Source organism: Artibeus jamaicensis, unplaced genomic scaffold, assembly GCF_021234435.1.
Source record: "Artibeus jamaicensis isolate MK-2021 breed Jamaican fruit bat unplaced genomic scaffold, CSHL_Jam_final contig_685, whole genome shotgun sequence".
Classification (NCBI taxonomy): Eukaryota; Metazoa; Chordata; class Mammalia; order Chiroptera; family Phyllostomidae; genus Artibeus; species Artibeus jamaicensis.
This window is the reverse complement of record NW_026521924.1, coordinates 13,347,630-13,366,633: the sequence shown is the minus strand read 5'-3', so window position 1 is coordinate 13,366,633 and position 19,004 is coordinate 13,347,630. Positions and strand designations below refer to the sequence as shown.

General features: G+C 45.3%; 1 protein-coding gene across 2 annotated transcripts in view; it reads left to right on the top strand.

Annotated features, from left to right (window-relative positions):
* The window catches only part of LOC119046233 (serine/threonine-protein kinase 35), a 194,614-nt gene that overhangs the window by 163,713 nt on the left and 11,897 nt on the right, over positions 1–19,004 (top strand). For both annotated transcript variants that reach the window (XM_053671132.1, XM_037141167.2), the window contains 7 exons: positions 939–1,112; positions 1,503–1,745; positions 2,375–2,493; positions 3,843–3,971; positions 6,885–7,062; positions 7,170–7,305; positions 17,787–17,890. In XM_053671132.1, the coding sequence (XP_053527107.1) occupies positions 939–1,112; positions 1,503–1,745; positions 2,375–2,493; positions 3,843–3,971; positions 6,885–7,062; positions 7,170–7,305; positions 17,787–17,890 (1,083 nt within the window). The remainder of the gene's footprint in view (positions 1–938; positions 1,113–1,502; positions 1,746–2,374; positions 2,494–3,842; positions 3,972–6,884; positions 7,063–7,169; positions 7,306–17,786; positions 17,891–19,004) is intronic.

Below are 19,004 nucleotides of genomic sequence, written 5' to 3'. Positions count from 1 at the left end.
ATCATCCTGGCAGAAGTCAGATTTTCTGTGCAGAGGCTTGGATGGTGAAATGTTGCAAACATGACTCAGAGGAACAAAACTCTTTAAAGGTTTATATAGGTGAAATGCCTCAGCCCTCGTGATATTGCTCATAAACTCTTGTCGGTTTAGCTCTATCGCCTCCGCAATCACGTGAGAAGAAGTGAAAGTGGGAAGTGAATTTCAAGGTGTTTGCCTTCAGGCTTGTCTTCTGAGATCTCATGGGCCTTTGAACTGCTCCATTACGCTGCTCCTGCCAGTGAGCATTTGGAAGTTCAGTCTATAGACCTACAAATGCTGCTCAGAGCCATGCTGCTCTCCCTAGTGTCTGACGCCCAGGCCAACGCCAGAGGCTGCACGTAGAAAGCATAGAACGCACAAGCAAACATTTGCTGCGTGTAGGGACGGTAGAAGGCACTTAGTGTCTGGGGAGATGCAAAGGGAAAAGGAAGGAAGCCAAACCAGGGTGGTGGATTTGAGAAAAGTAGCCTCCTCCCAATTGTACTTGAGCCCCCATCCACCAAGTAATGGTGTTAAAAGTGGACACACTGTGGGTGCTCTGGCTACACAGTTCTCCTGGCTGGTTGGGGGAAGCCACGCTGAGCACACGGCCTGCTCCAGGAGGGCTGAGTGACAGCCGCCCAGGCAGCAGGGGCAGCAGCTTGGTCGCAGCAGAGGGGCAGCAGTGTGCATAGTGTATGCAGATCTCCAGCTGCCTGAAAGGACAGAGGGGAATAAGTTGTGAAGTTCTCGCTATGCTGAGTCAGGATCTCTGCATTTTAATGCAATTTTTTCTAGAAGTTCAGCTGTGCCCTGACTAGCCCTGCCTAAGAGCTATCCCTTTGGCAATGTAAACCTGTTCCCTACGCCACTATTTCTTGCCTCCGAAGAACTAAGTTCCTCTCTTTTCCTTCTCACAGATTTAAGATTCGAGAATATCGACTGGCATGAGGCTGCCAACCAGCGTGAGCATCACACAGACAAGTACGACGGCGAGGAGCTCATCTTTCGAAGAGGCCAATTGGTCTCTTTTTCACTGACCTTCAACCGACATTTTGGACATGAAGACAGTCTGAAGTTCATAACCTCCACAGGTACCCACTCGCTGCTCCCCTCCACCCCACCACACACACACCTGAGTAACCCATGGGGCTGTGCATCCAGGGGGTGGTGACGGTGACACTGGGCCCACTGGACTCTGGCTCTACCCCAGCTCTGCCATCAACTTGTTGTGACTTTGCATTGACTTGGTGTGACCTTGGGGAAGTTTCTGCCTGTCTCTGAACCCAAGAATCCTAACCCTCAAACCAAGAAGAATCTGGCCTACATGGTCTCTCCAGGTGCTCCCAGTGCTAAAATGTGCTTTAACGTGCTTCCTTAGATGACGTCCCTCAAAGGACTCCTGCAGTTGTGTTGGAATCTGATCTCTCCCCACAGTCCGGCCAGCACTCCTCGGTTTCCACTGACCCCGTCTTCTTTTACAGGGCCCTCCCCCTCAGAATCGGCCAGGACGAAGGCTGTGTTTCCACTGTCCAGTGAGTCAAGTGGCAATGGCTGGAAAGCGCAGCTCGTGCACCAGAGGAACAGTACTCTGACCATCTCCATCTCCAGTCCTGCCAATGCCCCCATAGGACGGTACACGTTGAACATGCAGATCTCTTCCCATGGCAATCATGCTACCCTGAAACTGGGGACGTTTGTACTGCTCTTTAACCCCTGGTTGCAAGGTAGGCACCTAATCACCCACATGCCCAGCCATCAGCTAAGCGATGCCCAGGGAAAGGAGATGGGGTGGGTGGTTTTCATGGGCTCGGGTGTGATTTCCTCATTTTGGGTATTGAAAAAGCATAGAAGCTAGAAAGCAGAAGCCACAGATTTGAGTCCCAACTCTGCCACTTAACTGGCTACATGAGTCTGGGCAATCCCTCTACCTTTTTGAATCTCAAATTCCTCACCATTAAATGGACATCCTGCTATTTCCTCTGGGGCTATTGCAGGAATCTCAGATCTTTTACAAACTGCATAGTGTGGTGTAATCATAAGGGACAATGACTGCAGTACTATTGTGTGACATAGTGATAGCTTTTTCCCTAAAGAAGCCAGTTTCTCATTCGTGGGGTCTCATTTTCATGCTCTCAGATCATCCTAGCTTCTCTTTCAAACTCATAGTTTCCACAATATGAGTTGTAAATAGTATAGCCCAAGGCTTCCTTCCTCAGTGGAAATAGGGGGGAAGGCTGCAGGTCTGGCTAGCTCCAGCTCCTAGGAGCAGTACTCAGGAGTGGGAGGAGGACTGGTCTCTGTAGTCCTCTGTAGGACTCTAATCCCTAATAACTGATTTTTCTGTGTAAAACAGAGGATGGTGTCTTTATGAGTAACCCAGCTGAGAGAGAGGAGTATGTTATGGAAGATTCTGGAGCTGTCTTTGTGGGAAGTACAAATCGAATTAACATGGTTGGCTGGAACTTTGGACAGGTAAGAGGGTCATAGGGAGGCTGGGGTTAATGTCCGTATTGCCTGAAAAGTTCAGCAGTTGACCTCCCAGGCAGGCGTAAGTTTCCAAACCTGTCTAGTTGCCTACCCTTCTATGAGTTTATTTATTTACTCATTCACTCAGACAACATTTATTGACCACCTACTATGTGCCAGACCCTGGCTGCACAGTAAGAATACAGGAGATGAAAAGACAGATTTCTTGTCTTTGAGAGAATCACAATCCAGTGGGCGAAACAGACATATGATTAAACTAGGGCAATGAAGTGGTATTGGTGCCACGATACACAAATGAGGATAAGGCCCCATAGAGACACTTGGGGCAAAAATGTAGTTTCTATTAATTGATTCCATGTAAGAATGTCATTGAATTTCCTTGCTGTGTGCATTTAACCTTCCAAAGGGCCTTCATTACTGTAGTCCCCCTATTCCAGTTTTGCTCAATTTAAAATATCCTCAGAGATTTCCTCCACCATTTCTCTTCTAGCAGACAAATGAAGGCCTTAGATTCGGGTAACTTGGACGGGGTACCTTGGACATGCAGGAGGAGGCGGGCAGGTGCATGTTCTGCCTACCTCCAGACCCCATTCTAGTCTCTGATACATTTTACATGTTGGGGTTCTGTGTCAAATTTCACCAGAAGGGGAAAAAATGGGTGAGGACACAGAATGCAGCCACAGGGGGAAAAAGGCTACTTTTGATGGCGTGGTCTGGGCAATCCTTTCCCAAGAAGGAACATTTGATCAAAAACCTAAAGGAAGCAAGGGAACCAGATAGATATCTTGGAGAAGACCACTGAAGGCAGAAGGAATAACACTTTCAAGGACTCTAAGGTGAAAGAGAGCTTGATCTTCTCCATCTGAGAAACACTGGCTAAAAAAATGAGTCTTATTTTATGAAAACACCTCCAAATACCTTATTTAGTGAGATGCCTTATCTTTATTATCATTTCCTCAAGAGTATAAATAATATGCTGAAGATCACAGTCAGAGTTAAATGGAAACTTGAAGATGAGCACGAGCCAATCCTCTGCTGTACATACAGATGGAACAATCGAGGTCCAGAGAGTGATTTGCTCCCTGGTTCATGACACTGAGAGAGTCCTATTCATTTAGGGGCCTCTGCACAAGGTCTCATGTGTCACAAGAGCTCTGGATGGTTTGCAGGATGGGTGAGGTGGTTGTTCCTCAGTACCTCTCAGGTCTGGAGGCCATGGAGTGAGAGGACCTGGGCTGTTGGTGTGGTTCTCAGCAGTGTAGCCCCCGCACCCTTGATTAGCCAACACTGCTTGTCATTTCTTTCTTCGTAATACATGGTTCCATTTTGGACAGTTTGAAGGAGACATCCTGAACATTTGCCTCACTATCCTGGATAGTAGTCTGAATTTCCACCGTGACTCTGCTACTGACGTGGCCCGCAGAGGTGACCCCAAATACATTGGTCGGGTGCTGAGTGCAATGGTGAGTAGTGAGAAGATCATAATAACTGGGTGTTCCCACATGGCAAACCCAACTATGGGTTAGGCACAGTCATCTCACAAAGTGCCGCTGGTGGCCATGAGCATCCCCATTTTGCACACGCGGAGCACGAGGTTCCTCTAAGTTAAAGGACTTGCCTGATGGTGCGGTGGGTGGCAGAGGACTCGACCTTTTAGTGTCCATCAGGGATGGGAGGATGCAAAACTGAGATTTTGCTCCGTCCTGGGCCTGCCTGGAAAGGAGGGAAGTTCCCAAGTGAGCCTGAAGAGGTAAGCTCCTTTGTTGTGATCCGTCCCCTCCCCAACAGAGTGTTTGAATGTCAGACTAGAAAGACAAAAGGCCAACCCACTCATTATTATCTATGGGGGGGGTACTGAAGCCCAGGAGCTGAAATGACTTGCTCACAGCACACAGCCCGTGTGTGAGTCAAATAAAAGCAAGGCCTCGAGCTGCCCGTCCAGGCCCTTTTCACTCTCCCAGTTTCTCCACCTGAGACACTTGTCTCCCTTCCCCAAACACACACACGCACATCAGATCCTGAAGGACTCTCTCACTCTGCACTCAGTGTGCGGAGAACACCTCCATCAGAAACCATCCAGTGTGGGGTTGACCTGCTCAAGGGCAACATATTAAAAAGCCAAAAGTCAGAGAGGTCTTGATCTTTAATCCTCTGAAACTAAGTAATTACCCCAGGGGTGTCTTTAACTGCTTTTTTAATGGAGTAGGCATGTCCCAGCCTCTTTACTTTTGAGCTGGAGAATATCCAAGTTAACAAGCTAATTACATGGTTAGGAATTTGAACAACCTTCTCACTGGATGATAAATATCTGGGTGTAATCAAAGAGGGCTTAAACTGAACCTTGCAGGAAAGGAGTGGGGAGGCCCAGGGAACATGGAGGCACTGAGATGTGGGGGAACCAGGGCGGCTGGGAAAAGGTACAGAGAGAAAGTGGGACCTGGGCTGAACCTTGGAAAGCAAGAGGCCCAAGAAGGATGGGTTTAAAGCCAAAGCTGAAGTTAAGGAGAGCTGGCCTTCAGAGTGACTAATGAAGCTGAGCATCCTTGGCCCAGAAGAGGGTGGGAGAGGCCAGCCGGCTCCAGCAGCTGCTGACTCACTCTCACCCTTGGGACTAACCACTTTTCTCAGCGCCAGTTTCCTCAGCTACAGCTCCCTGCCGCTCTCTCCGGGCCTCCTGGCTGGGCTGGGCCATGAGCTAATTATGGCCTGTGTGGCTCTTTGAAATGTTCAGCTTTCAGCCAGAGATGACCCCGCTGATTACCACTCCAGTGGCTGGGCTGTACAATCTTCCCCCTGGGAGGAGGCCCGGTCTTGCCTGATCCTGAGATTGCTGCCCAGGCCTTCCTGGAGTGGGATGCGGAGCTCACCCACCACTGGGAGGCACCATGGGAGACTGGGAGAGGCTGTCCACGGCAAGGATCCTTCTGTTCCCAGACTGCCTGTTCTCACATGCCTTGCCTCTCGCAGACCCGCACAGAGAGAGGGAGCGGGGCTCGCAGGCTGGCAGATCCTGTGGTCTGGCCTCTCACTGCTGGGTTTGGATAAATGCTGGTAAAAGCGTCAGGATCCCTGAAAACTTGGCTGCTGGGAACACCTGCGAGCTTACTTGTCTCTTACTTTCTCTGTGTTGGAAGGTGAAGAACAAAGCCCTAGGCAGGTGAATGAACTTGTCCACAATCCCTGAACTGACAGTGCTAAGGCTGGGCTTGCTACTCCGGGTTCTCTTGTTTTTTCTCCCTTTTAACTTTGCATTGTAGAAAACTCCAGACTTTCACAAAAGTAGAGGGAAAAGTCAAATGACCGCCTACGTACTCATCACCAGCTTCAGCAATTACCCATTCCACGCCAGTCTTCTTTCATCTCTGATCACCTCCTCCATCCGCAGATTATCTGATAAACCCCAGATGTTACATCTCTTCATTAAAAAACATTTCAATATGTGTCTCTAGAAGACAACGGAACTCAGGCCTCTCAATTCCCAGCCCTGTGCTCTTTTCACACTGTATCATGGTTATGTTACTTGTATGAGGATCATGCCTTAAACTGAATGAATGAATGAATGAATGAATGAATGAATGAATGAATGAAAAGCAATATACCCTCTTTATTCTTTCCAAGAAGCTAGTTGATAAAATTCTAAAGTAATCCTCTGGAAGACCAGTACACCAAAGGAGAGTGTCAAACCTCAGAACCCCAAGTCAGATATCAGCAATAGCCTATGATAGTCTATGAGTTGTGTCAAGAAATCCTCTGCAGGGCCCTGGCCAGGTGGCTCATTTGGTTGGAGCGTTGTCTCATGCACCAAAAGGCTGTGGGCTCTATTTCTGGTCAGGATACCTACTTAGGTTGCAGGTTCAGTCCCCAGTAGGGTACATACAGGAACTGATCAGTGTTTCCCTCTCTCATTGATGTTTTTCTCCCTCTCTCTCTTTCTGAGATCAACAATCATATCCTTGAGTGAGGACTGAAAAAAACTTAAAAGAAATCCTCTGCAGGCTGGATTTCTGAACTTACTTTGCCACTGACAAGCCACAGAGCCTCAGTTTCCACGAGAACCTGTGGCACGTGATTGATTCAGGGGTTGGGGCAATCAAACAGGGCACATTAAGCAAAGCGCTTTTAAATTCATGAACTACTCAACACCCCTAGGGGAACATTATCACAATTTTCATCCCTAAGTCACCTAGAAAGACAGAGGAAATCCATGTGATTTCCTTCCTTCCTTCCTTCCTTCCTTCCTTCCTTCCTTCCTTCCTTCCTTCCTTCCTTCCTTCCTTCCTTCCTTCCTTCCTTCCTTCCTCATCTCGTCACCTAGTCCCCTGAACTCTGCGTGTCCCTCTCTGCTGTTTCATTTGAAGTTTTTTTTTCTTGCCCAGGTCAATAGCAATGATGAGGGTGGCGTGCTACTCGGGAATTGGAGTGGCAACTACATAGGTGGCCGGGACCCCAGGAACTGGAACGGCAGCGTGGAGATCCTCAAGGAATGGAAGAAATCTGGCTACAGGCCAGTCCGATATGGCCAGTGCTGGGTCTTCGCTGGGACCCTCAACACAGGTACTCTGGGTGTGCCATGCCCCTGCTGGGTGGGTGGGCAGCAGTGGGGTGCTCCAGGGTGTCGCCCCACTGCCACCTGAGGCCTCAGACTGGCCCTTGACTTGCAGTGCTGCGGTGTTTGGGGATTCCCGCCCGAGTGGTCACGAACTTCAACTCAGCTCATGACACCGACAGAAACCTCAGCGTGGACGTGTACTACGACCCCATGGGAAATCCTCTGGACAAAGGCAGCGATAGCGTATGGTGAGTGTCCAGCCCCCTCTGAGCACCAAGTCTGAGCAGCACCTTGCTCTCCCCAGCCGCTGGGACCCGGCTCCAAACAGGAGTTGGCAGGCAAGTAACATGCCAACACATGGTTTAGAATAGCACTTCCAACAGTGCTCATCACGCAGCTAGGGAAACCCGACACAGCTCTTCCCAGGGTTCTGCAGACTCTGGTGGTTGGCTCTACCTCACGGCTAGATGACAGTCTGATACCAGTTCACACCGTGGGTGATGTCAGAGGTGACTCACGGGCTCACAAACTGCGCTAATTGACAGGATCCATTAGACCCCATGCTGCTTTAGAAGATAAACATTGAAGCCATTGATTTTCCAGTAATATATTTACCTTACTTCAGATAAATCACATAACTTATAGACTTTCTTTTTTTAAAAAAACTACCCATTTTTTATGCTTATCTACTTTTTATTACCTTGGTTAATAGAATAAAAAGTGAATTGATTCTGGATCCAACTGAAAATAAGAAGCTTTATATGTATATGGACATATATATTTCTAACCATAAATAGACCATGTGTGTCTGTATACTCATATGCATATATCATGTATAATACATGCGAACTAGAAGTTACATAAAACTTATATGCATATATATGTAACTTCATATAGCAGTATATACACATGAAAGCTATTCACGGTTATACTATATGCCAATTATCAGATGGCAACTGAAAATAATTATGTCTATTTGTATTCCACCTGGATACCTATGTGTCTATGTAGAAAGAACACGCAGATGTCAGTAATCCATTGTTTTCGTCCATTTCAAAAGCAACACACCCACACAATCACGTGCATAGATCTGGGAGGTGATCTGAGGGCAGATGTCATCTTATTTCCACATGTTCAACTTTGTGGTAGTCGGTATAAAATGTTCTCTATTACTTGTTATCCCCAGAATAAGTACATCCAAATTTTCTGAGGTGTGCTTACTGTAAGTAATGGAATAGTAAAAAAAAAATTAAAATGAATGGGAAACGCTGTTAAAACAAACAACAACCTTGAGCCAAGAACGGAAGTGCATAATATAAGCCGCTCCGAAGGAGAGTGAGGCTCATGTAATCCCCCCAAGGTCACATGGATTCAAAGCTGGTTTTTAGGGTGTTCTCTCTGGATCTGCATGTGCACAGCTTTTTCTCCAATAGCATTGCTACTGATGCAAGGGGTTGCTCTCCAGCTTCTCTTAAATGAATATCTTTTCTTCTGGGCTTTTTCTTTGTCGTTTTGTTCAAAATCCCACTGCAACCTGTTCTGATGGTTGGGGCAATGCCATTCCTGGCCCTGGTTTCCTTCCCTAAAGGAGATGACTGCTCCAAGAAGGTGACTCATTTAATTGGCAGAACAGGGGGTCCCTTTTGGCATAATCCTTCCGTGATTGTCCTGCACACTAAGAACTGAGGCAACCAGAAAGCTTAATACTCAACCCCTCTCCTGAAAGCATTTCTGGTGCTGATAGTGACCAGGGCATGGGGAAGTCCTGTTCATAGAGGCTGATGAACGACTCCGGATGCTGTGTGGAGCACCCGGTGAGTGACTCAGACAGTGCAACAACTCATGGAGGGAGTCACCAAAAAAAGCTTCTAGGGAGTGGGAAGGCGGGGCTTCTAAACTGAACTTGGAGTTGGAACCCAGATCTCTTGATCACTGATGCTGCTGCCTCACATGGGCTTCATAATTCATTCCAAATACAATCATCATGGGGAAGTATGGTCCCATGGGGACATTCCAGGGTGTTTCTAGATGTCTTTTTTCTCCCTTCTTCTTCTTCTTCTTCTTCTTCTCCTTCTCCTTCTCCTTCTTCTTCTCCTTCTCCTTCTCCTTCTTCTTCTCCTTCTTCTTCTCCTCCTTCTTCTTCTTCTCCTTCTTCTTCTTCTTCTTCTTCTTCTTCTTCTTCTTCTTCTTCTTCTTCTTCTTCTTCTTCTTCTTCTTCTTCTTCTTCTTCTCCTCCTCCTCTTCCTCCTCCTCCTCCTCCTCCTCCTCCTTCTCTTTTTTCTTCTTCTTCTTTTGCCTCTTTAGAGGATGTCAGGGACAAAAGCTCTGACTTTTCCTGGGAGTCTCATCATCCCTCCCCTTCCCAAGACCCAGCAGCCTTTTCTGAACCCTCCTCAGAAAGCAGTGAGTGCTGCTGCTCCTCCCACCCCTTTTCCTACTGTCTGTGGGTGGGGAACCTGGATGGTCTGAGGACAGGGAGTCCTGAGTCCTAGTTTCAACCCCACCACCATCCTACTCTAGCACTTACGGAAGCCACCTCATCTTTCTGGTCCCAAGTCTCTCCATCAGTGAACTCGGTTGGCCTAAGACTAGATGTTCACTTCAGGTTTCTACCAGCTTTCATCTTTTGATTCTCTGCCACCTCAGCTCACCCCGTGTTCTGCAGGAGAGCTGCCCCTCCCAAGGGGGCCCTCCTCTCCCCTCTACGTGGATCCCACCTAGGGTGCGGGTGTTAAACCACCAGCCATTTTCTGCCTGGGGTGAAATTACTAACCTATTATTATAAGGACAGTTTGGGTTTGGACAGGAAAACTTTGATCTGAGTCTTTGTATGTTACAAATGTTGAAAGCTTTTAGAAACCAGTCCAAATTTTCCTGAAAGTGTTCAAGTGAGATTACGCATCTGAAAGTAATTGATAATAGTAACAGCAGTAAGTAATAATTCATCGAGCAGTTGCTGTGTGCCAGGTGCTCTTCTAGGGGCTTACGTTTACTCTTCAAAGACGATGAGGTGGGCACTATAACGACCATCCCAGTTTTACACTTGAGGAAACTCACGTACCCAGCAGTGTGTAACCAGAAAGTGGTGAGGTTGGACTTTCCACCCAGGTGGCTCTGTAAACTCTGGTGTGCCAGAGACATGCCAGAAAATATTTATTTTCTTTTTTTCCAAGCAATATTTTTATTATTACTCCTGGCTGATGTCTGAGAAATCTGACATCAGAAGGGTTGACGGGGCACCAGCTGGGGCTCTGGTTAGATTATGTCTGTCCGACCCATGCGGATGGAAAAGCTGGGTTCTCAGGGTGTACTTGGGCAGCAAATGCCACTTCCCTGTAAGACTAAACCCCGTCTCAGGGGTTCAGTGTAGAGAAATGACTCGCCCAAAGTCAAACTGTAAATTGGTGTCCAAGCTAGGAGTAGAGCACAGGGATCTTTCAACAAGACTCTCCCAAGTCAAAGAACATTAGGACTCAAAGGAATTGTAGAGAGAGACCTTCTCACTTTATAAATGAGAACACAAAGGCCTGGAGAGAAGTTAGGGTAAATAGCTGGAGACACGTAAGCACTCTAGATAAGTGTATGACTCCGTGTAAGTTCCTTAACTTTTCTGTACCTTCACTTCCCATCTGCGAACTGAAGAGCTAGGTCAGGGGATCTCAGCAATTTCCTTCAGATCCCTCTTTAAGTCATATTCTTCTAAGCCATTCTGCTCATAACAATGGTTTGGCTTAAGAGGCACCAGGTTCTGCAGTACCCACTCCTTGAGAGTACGGATGCTTCGTAGGGAGTTATGTTTGGGATGCTCTTATATACAGTTCCCTTCTGGACCACTGTATAGGGTCTCTGGGGCCTGCTCAGAAACCAAGAGATTTGGAACAGTCTGGCCAAGGTTATCTTTATTTTGACAATTTGGACTTGCTTTCTTAATTTATTTGACTTGATTCCTCTGTCTGTGGACGTTGTAGAGCTCCCAGGTGGAAGGCACATGGGATTGCCCTGCCCTGTCATCAGGGAGGTGGAGTTGGCCAGTTCTGGAGAAGAGCTGGCACCCCTCCCATCGGCCCTAGCCCCTGGCTCCTAATGCAGTCTCTCCATGGCCACTAGTTTCCACTAACACTTAACCATCCCCAACCTACCGAGAGCACCTCGCTCAGACCTGCTGCAAGGAAACCTAGGCTGCAAGAGCGGCCCCAGCCCCAAAGTAATTCAACTCAGAAAACGTGACTAAGTGTGTCCTGCGTGCCAGACCAGGGTGCAGGTTCCTCACCTCACTGGGCACTGGGTACCAAGAGCAGTGAGACCCAGGAGCCATGCCAGAAAATTCATAGCTACATCAGAAGATTGGCGATTTTGGAATAAAAAAGTCAAAGTTACTGTAAGATTGCTAGATAGCACAGAGGTACGGCTAGCACTCTCTAGGCATGTCCAAAAAGGAGTGTTTGGAAGGACTTCCCAGTGGGGAGCGGAGGCGTTTGGGGTCACTTTCTAGACCTGGTTTCCTAACCCTGTAAATTCAAAGATGAGTGTAACTGAGTTTCTGTCTCTAAGGACCCTGGTCTATTAACTCCAAAGACTTCATTAGAATTGACTTGGGTGGAGGGAGAGAGAACGGGCAGGAGCACATCTTTCCATCAGTGCCTCAGGTAGTTCAGACACCTGCCCCCGTCCTTGTCCTGAGCTTCTGATACTAAAGCCCCTCCAGAGGGGAACAGAGGCCAAGTCCAGGAGCGTGGCCCACACAGAAACGAACCAGGATTTCCATGGTGGCGCCCGGGGCCTTTGAAAGGCACACACATCCCAAAGAAGTGGGAGTAAAGTGCTGGCTTCTGAACCAGGGAGGAACCAGGATGTGTTTGTTATCTGCTCCGTCTAAAATTCCCACCTTGCAAATAAGTATTAAAACTGCTACTTAGCGATTCTTTTACCAACCCGCCCTTCCTGTTGGGTTCTCTGCCAGGAAGAAAATGAATGTGAAACCGGGCGCTGTTACTGCTTTCTCACCCCTCTCTTGCTTCCTCCGTCCGTCTGTCCTGGGTGAATTCTAACTGACCTTAAAGGACCATTCAAAATGACATTTTGTGGGTCTCTCTAGAGATCATTTTTTGTGATGCCTTTTTTCACAAATATAGGAACTTTCAGAATATATAAATCTTCTGTAATCTGATTTTTAACATACTTTTTACTATTTGATCACTTTCTACCCAGTCTTTTCCCTGTGTGCTGTTTGTGGATTGGGATTACATGGTCTATGCTGCATGGGCACAAGACAGAGCATGGATAGGCGCATCCTACTTTCCCCACAGTTGGAAACCCAACACTTCACCCTTTTTTTCATTCTTTATTATCATTTTTTAATCCTCCCCCAAGGATACTTTCATTGATCTTAGAGAGAGAGAAAGGGAAAGAGAGAGAGAGAAACATTGATTTGAGAGAGAAATATTGATCAGTTGCCTCCTGTATGAGCCACAGCTGGCAATCAACCTACAACCTAAGTATGTGCCCTGACTGGGGATTGAACCCACAACATTTTGTGTACCAGATGATGCTCCAACCAGCTGAGCTACCTGGCCAGGGCCACAGTTTTAAATCATGTGTTTTTGACTAAACATTATACTATGAGCATGTTCCCTCTGCCAGTAAATAATCTTCAAAAATAATATTTAAATATATTCCATTGAATGGTTGAACCATATCACCTTCCCTACTGTTACCTATTTCCCATAATCTGTTACCTATCTCCCTTTTTTTTTATTATAAAGAACACAGTAGTGAGGATTCTTTTTTTTATTTAAAAAATAAGAATTTTTATACTGTTGTTCAATTATAGTTGTCCCCACCACCCCCATTATTCTTCCCTGCCCTATCCACCCCTCACCTTTCACTCTCAGTCATCCCCCACACTGTCTTTGTTCCTGGGTCCTTGACTTGACCCCTCCCTTTCTTTTCCCCGTTAACCACCCCCTCCTCCCCTCTGGTCACTGTCAGTTTGTTCTTTATTTCCATGTCTCTGATTCTATTTTGCTCACTTGTTTTGTTGATTAAGTTCCACTTGTAGGTGAGATCATATAGTATTTCTCTTTTACCACCTGGCTTATTTCACTCAGCATAATGCTCTCCAGTTCCACCCATGCTGTCGGAAAGGGTAGGAGTTCTTGCTGTAAGGAAGAGTAGGAGTTCTTTGCTCTTTCTGCTGCATAGAATTCCACTGTGTAAATATACCACAGTTTTTTGATTCACTCATTTACTCATGGGCCCTCAGGCTGTTTCCAGCACTTGACTGTTGTAAATAATGCTCCTATGAACATTCTTTTCTTTAAAAAAATTTATTTATTCACTTTTAGAGAGAGGGGAAGAGAAGGAAAGATAGGGAGAGAAATATCAATGTGTGGCTGCCTCTCATGCCTCCCACTGCTGGGAACTGGCCTGCAACCCAGGCAAGTGCCCTGACTGGGAATTGAACTGTGGTTGTTTGGTTCACAGGCCCGAGCTCAATCCACTGAGCTACACCAGCCAGGGCAACATTCTTATATGTAAGTGTTGAGCATGTCTGTGCTTAGATTCAGAATGGGAATTTCAAAGGCATCTGACATCTATGGCTGTTGCCTTCCAGAAAGATTCTTATAACCTGTGTTTCATTATGATCGTGAATAAGGATATTCTTGCTTCCCACTCATATCATCAGTTGGTGTTATTTTTAATTACCTGTTTGTTCACTTCTTATGGCCTTATTCCTTTGTGCCTTGTTTTGGAGCTGACTTTTTAGTTCCCTTTTCCCTGAGAGATGTAGCAGGGTCACACTGCATGTCGCAAGTGCTGAGGAGCACTTCCAACTCCTTCTGAAAACCATACAACAGGAAACGCCCTGTGCACCTGTATCCTCTGGTCCACACGGGAAGCCTCTTATAACACGCAAAATGAAAACAACTTTTCCTGATAATGCAACAATAAAAGCAAACAAATGAGAAGAGTCATTAGTAATATAACTACCCAAAGAAATACCCTAAGAACATTTGAGATAGAGCCTTCTAGACATGGTGTTCTGTTTATATTCACACACATGAGATGTGTATATGTTGAGTTTTAATTACCCAAATAGGATCAAGTTGAGCTGTCTATTTTATCTTTTAGGATTTTTTATATCTTTCTATGTTAATAAATAAAAATGGAGGTTAGAGGGCTGGGGGATGAAGGGATTAAACAAAAAAGGAAAAAGGAGAAAAAGACTTATGGATAGCCATGTGGTGATTGCTGGGGCGGCAAGGAGGGTAGAGGGAGGCGGAGGAGGGTATGGGGGGATAAATGGTGATGGATGGAGACTTGATTTGGTGTGGTGAACGCACAATACAGTGTAAAGATGATGTGTTGTGGAATGGTGCACCTGAAACTGTATAATTTTGTTAACCAGTGTCACCCCAATAAATTCAATAAAAAGGAGTAAACACACATTTAGAGAGGCAGCACAGTGTGGTAGATAAAAGCATGGACCCTGAAGCCCTTCTGCCTGAATTCCAATCCCACTCTCCCCATTTCCTCTCTGGGAAACCAGAAACACTTAACTACTCTGTGCCTCAGTCTTCAGAACTGTCGAACAAGGGTAATAATCATTCCTATCTCCTAGGAGCGTTGTGAAGATTGAGTTAATATATATAGGGCAATTAGAATACTTAATAACTTTATGTGTTGACATGTACTGTATTAGCTATTAGTGTTTCTATAATATACACATTTTTAAATATTCACTTATTTTATAGTTATAAAAGTAATAAATAATTCTCATGATAGAAACTAAAAACATTACAAAAATAAATAGTGGAATAAATAATGGATAAATAATGGAAAACGTAGCTTAATGTGTACCAGTATCTGTTCATACACACAATATGTACACCAACTGTAATTTAAAATGTGGTTATCTAAGATAACAGAATTACTGGGGACTAACTTTGGCTGATTTTTTAATGTACAATTTTCTAAATCCAAATAGGTTCAGCACACTTGTATACATTTTATATGTATTTTAGGCATCTTTCCCCATAAGTGCTAGATTGATTTTGCTCATTCTTTTGGACAGCCCTGGGACATTCGGTTGCATGGCTATGCCACAGTTTACCTGACCATTCCCTTCTTGGTGAACTTGTCCTCCATTATTTCTGCTATTACCCACAATACTTCAGTGAATGTCTCTCCGTGTACATCTATGTGCACTCACGAGAGTTTTTTCATAGGAGAAATTCTTAGAAGTGGAATTACTGGCTCATTGCATCTACTGATTTTAAGGGTTTTTCATACTCACTGCCAACTTGCCCTCCGCAAATGTCAGACCAATTTAAACTCCCACCAGCAGTCAATGACGCTGCTGGTTTTCCCACAGAACAAATGCGTATCATCAGATGCTTTCATCCTTATTAGTCTAATGGGTGTAATGGTATCACTGTGTCATTTTAATTTTCTTTTAATGGTAGTGAGGTTAAAAGTATTTCACATATTCAGCGATCATTGATATTTCTTAAGAAAATTGCCTACTCTTTGGCCATCATTGGCATGTTTGACCTTTTATTTTGTGTATTTTTCTTCTTTATTTGTAAGCACTTTTTAAAAAATATTTTGTTTATTTTTAGAGAGAGGGAAGGGAGGGAGAAAGAGAGGGAGAGAAACATCAGTGTGTGGTTGCCTTTCACGTGCCCCCAACTGGGGACCTGGCCCACAATGCAAGCATGTGCCCTGACTGGGAATCGAACTGGCGACCCTTTGGTTCACAAGCTGGCACTCAATCCATTGAGCCACATCAGCCAGGGCTGATTTGTAAATACTTTATAATATCAATTATAGTAAATCTTTGTCTACCATATATGTTACATGTCTTTTCCCCACTTTATTGATTTTTTCGATTGTTTTCTATCTCTTCTTCACATTGAATAATTTCTAGTGCTCTGTCTTTAAGCTTACTGTCTCTTTCCTCTGTCATCTCTATTCTGCTCATAAACCTGTCCATGGAATTATTTAATTTCAGATGTTAATTTTTTTTCCAGTTAAAATTTTCTATGTGGTTCTTTTTAAAAATAGTTTCTATTTTTCTGCTAAGAATTCCTGTATTCATTTGTTACGAATGTATTTTCCTTTATTTCAGTGAGTGTATTTATAATAGCTTCTCTGAAGTCCTTATCAAACAATTCCAACATCTGGATTATACAAGGATTAGTCACTGTTGATTGTCTTTTCCTTTGAGGAGAAGTCATGTTTTTCTAGTTCTTTGTATGCTGAGGCATTTGGGATTGTACCCGGGACATTGGGTATGGCTGGATTCTGATGTTTTGTCTTAGCAGTCTACCTGGGGTAGACTCAAACTGCAAACTCTGTCTCACCTGTGATGAGCAGCAACTCAAGTCTCTGTGTACTTTTGTCTTCAGCTGGACTGCTTGTAGTTGGCCTCATACACACATGGCTAAGAGGTCACCGAGAAGCTTGGGCAGAGTTTATATACAAATTAGGGTTTCCCTTTCTCTGATTCTTGCCTTTCTAGGACTTCCTCCACACTCTCTAGCGAACTTGGTTAGCCCAGGCTCTGCTTCTTCATTCAGGTCAGCAAGATGTGGGTGGTCTGTTGGAGTTTTTACTGCCCTGCATTTACCCCAGCCGTGGCCTGTCTTTAGTGCAAAGCCGCCACAATTGCAATTCAGCCCATGCTATCCACTTCCCGCAAGTTTTGACTCCCTCCCAAAGTCCTCCTACTTTGTTCATTTTCAGAGTGTTGTCTTTTGAATTTTTTCAGTTAATTGTTATCTGCAGAGGAGACTATCTGTTATGAACTTACTCCTCTCTATTAGAAAGAGAACCAGAGCTTGCTTATTTGCTTGTTTGTTTGGTATATGCAAGTTTAATATTTTTATTTAGTCAAATGGATTCGTTTTTCCTGAATGGTTTCTGAACTTGGTTCTTTGCTTAAAACTATCTCTTTCACCACGTGAGCATTTAAAAAAGTGTTTCTTCAACTTGGATAGAACTTGGATGTACGTCAGACTTACATTTTCTTTTAGTTGAACCTCAGACTGCCAAGGCCTATATTAATGTCATTGCTGGGGGACTGGAGAGGAGAGAAGAGGGCAGAATCAGGAATGAGCAAGACTTCAGCAAATTGTGTGTATCTGCCGAGGGAGGGAACCAGTGACCAAGACATAACAACTGAGATGCCATTGATGAACATTTCACAACTGGTCATTCTTCAGTCCAGATCTCAGCCCAAAGGCTCTGTGGCTCCTAGTCAGATATGTCACTCTCCCTGCAGCCCCACTCATTCTCAGCCAGCACAGAGTATAATGTTGTACCCTAACAAGATACACAGTAAGCCATGTGTGCTTACCTGCTGGTTCACTGGCTCAGACCTAGGTCTGTTCTGCTCCTCAGAAAGGCAGTAGGACATGGTGGTCAAGGACCCAGGTTTTGGAATTAAGCATGCCTGGTCCACACCGATTCTGTCACTGTTAGCTGCTTAGCTTCTCTGAGCCTCAGTTTCCATTTTTATGAGACAGGCATAAAAACTACCCATTTCACAGTGCTATGATAATTTAAGTGAGACAATGCTCACCAAGTTTTGCCACAACAGCTGGCACAGGGTGAACTCACTTGATGAGTATCAGATCCCTGCACGGTCAGATCGGAGATGTGGTTTTTGCCATCCACCTGCTGTGTGGCCCTGGGCAAGCTGTGCAGCCTCTGGTTCTGTCTGCAGGAACTTCCACGTCTGGAATGAAGCCTGGTTTGTGCGGAATGACCTGGGCTCCTCCTACAGTGGATGGCAGGTTCTGGACTCCACCCCCCAGGAGAAGAGCCAAGGTAACACCCTACTGGTCCCCCAAGGACCCCCTTCTCTGGGTTTGGCCCTAAGTCACAGCCTCTCAGTTCTTTACAGTAGTGGACAGTGGCACAGTGAAGTCACCCCAGTCCTCTCCATCTCTGGAAGGCACAATGGGATTAAAACAAAATATTTTCAACATAGCTTTCCCTTCCTGCTATTTAAGTGAGTGCCTTCCCTGTGCCCACACGCTGCCATGGCTGCTGTGGGGGCCCTGGCACCTGCCAGGCAACAAGGGAAAGAAGCCGTCCCTCTGCCAACAGTGATTTTCCTGCTCTGCCCCTGGCCGTCTGTCCCTCTCAGCACAAGCTTATCTGTTACCTTCCTTTTCCGTCGTTTCTTTCAAACTTAAAAAATAGTTAATTATAGAAGTAATATGTGCATGTGGTCAAAAAAATTTTTAAGCCACTCTCAAAGGTCCTAACAATGGAAACTAAGTCCCCCAATGCCCCCTCTCTACTGGAAGCAGTGAATGTGACTCGATGTGGGTGCCTTGGTTGGGGGGGGAGCAGTGACCCTCCAGATTGTTTCTGGACCACTGCTGTTGAACTTCTCACTGCAGCCCATGAGTGGCCATAAAATCGAGTTTGTGGGGTGCAACCATCATTGTCAGGAATGAAAGAGGATGGCCTGGGAGGGGGCGGGAGGAAGGAATGGCAAAGAAAATTGCGGGGTGCGCTGCACACAGCAAGTATTGTCCTGTAAAACTTTCATTTCAGCCTCATGTATCTACCAAGATCTAAAATCTATTTCTAGAGGTTTTAAAAACCTCTAGGTTTAAAAACAAAAAACAGTTCAAGGTGACTGTTCTAAGCACATCAAAGTTATGTATCTTTTTTATTTGTTTTGCAACCACAAATGGAATAATACTCTCCTTTCTATTCTACGGAACCTTGCTTTTTTATCAGGTGGACATATTATGAATGAAACTATATATCTATATCTAATTTATATTCATCTATTGATTATCTACCTAACTACTTGTCCATCTACCGATCTACCTACCTGCCTATGCACCCACTCATCTATCTATCTATTCTCTATCTAGGGTATCTATTATCTAACTATCTATCATCGACCGGAGCTATCTATGCT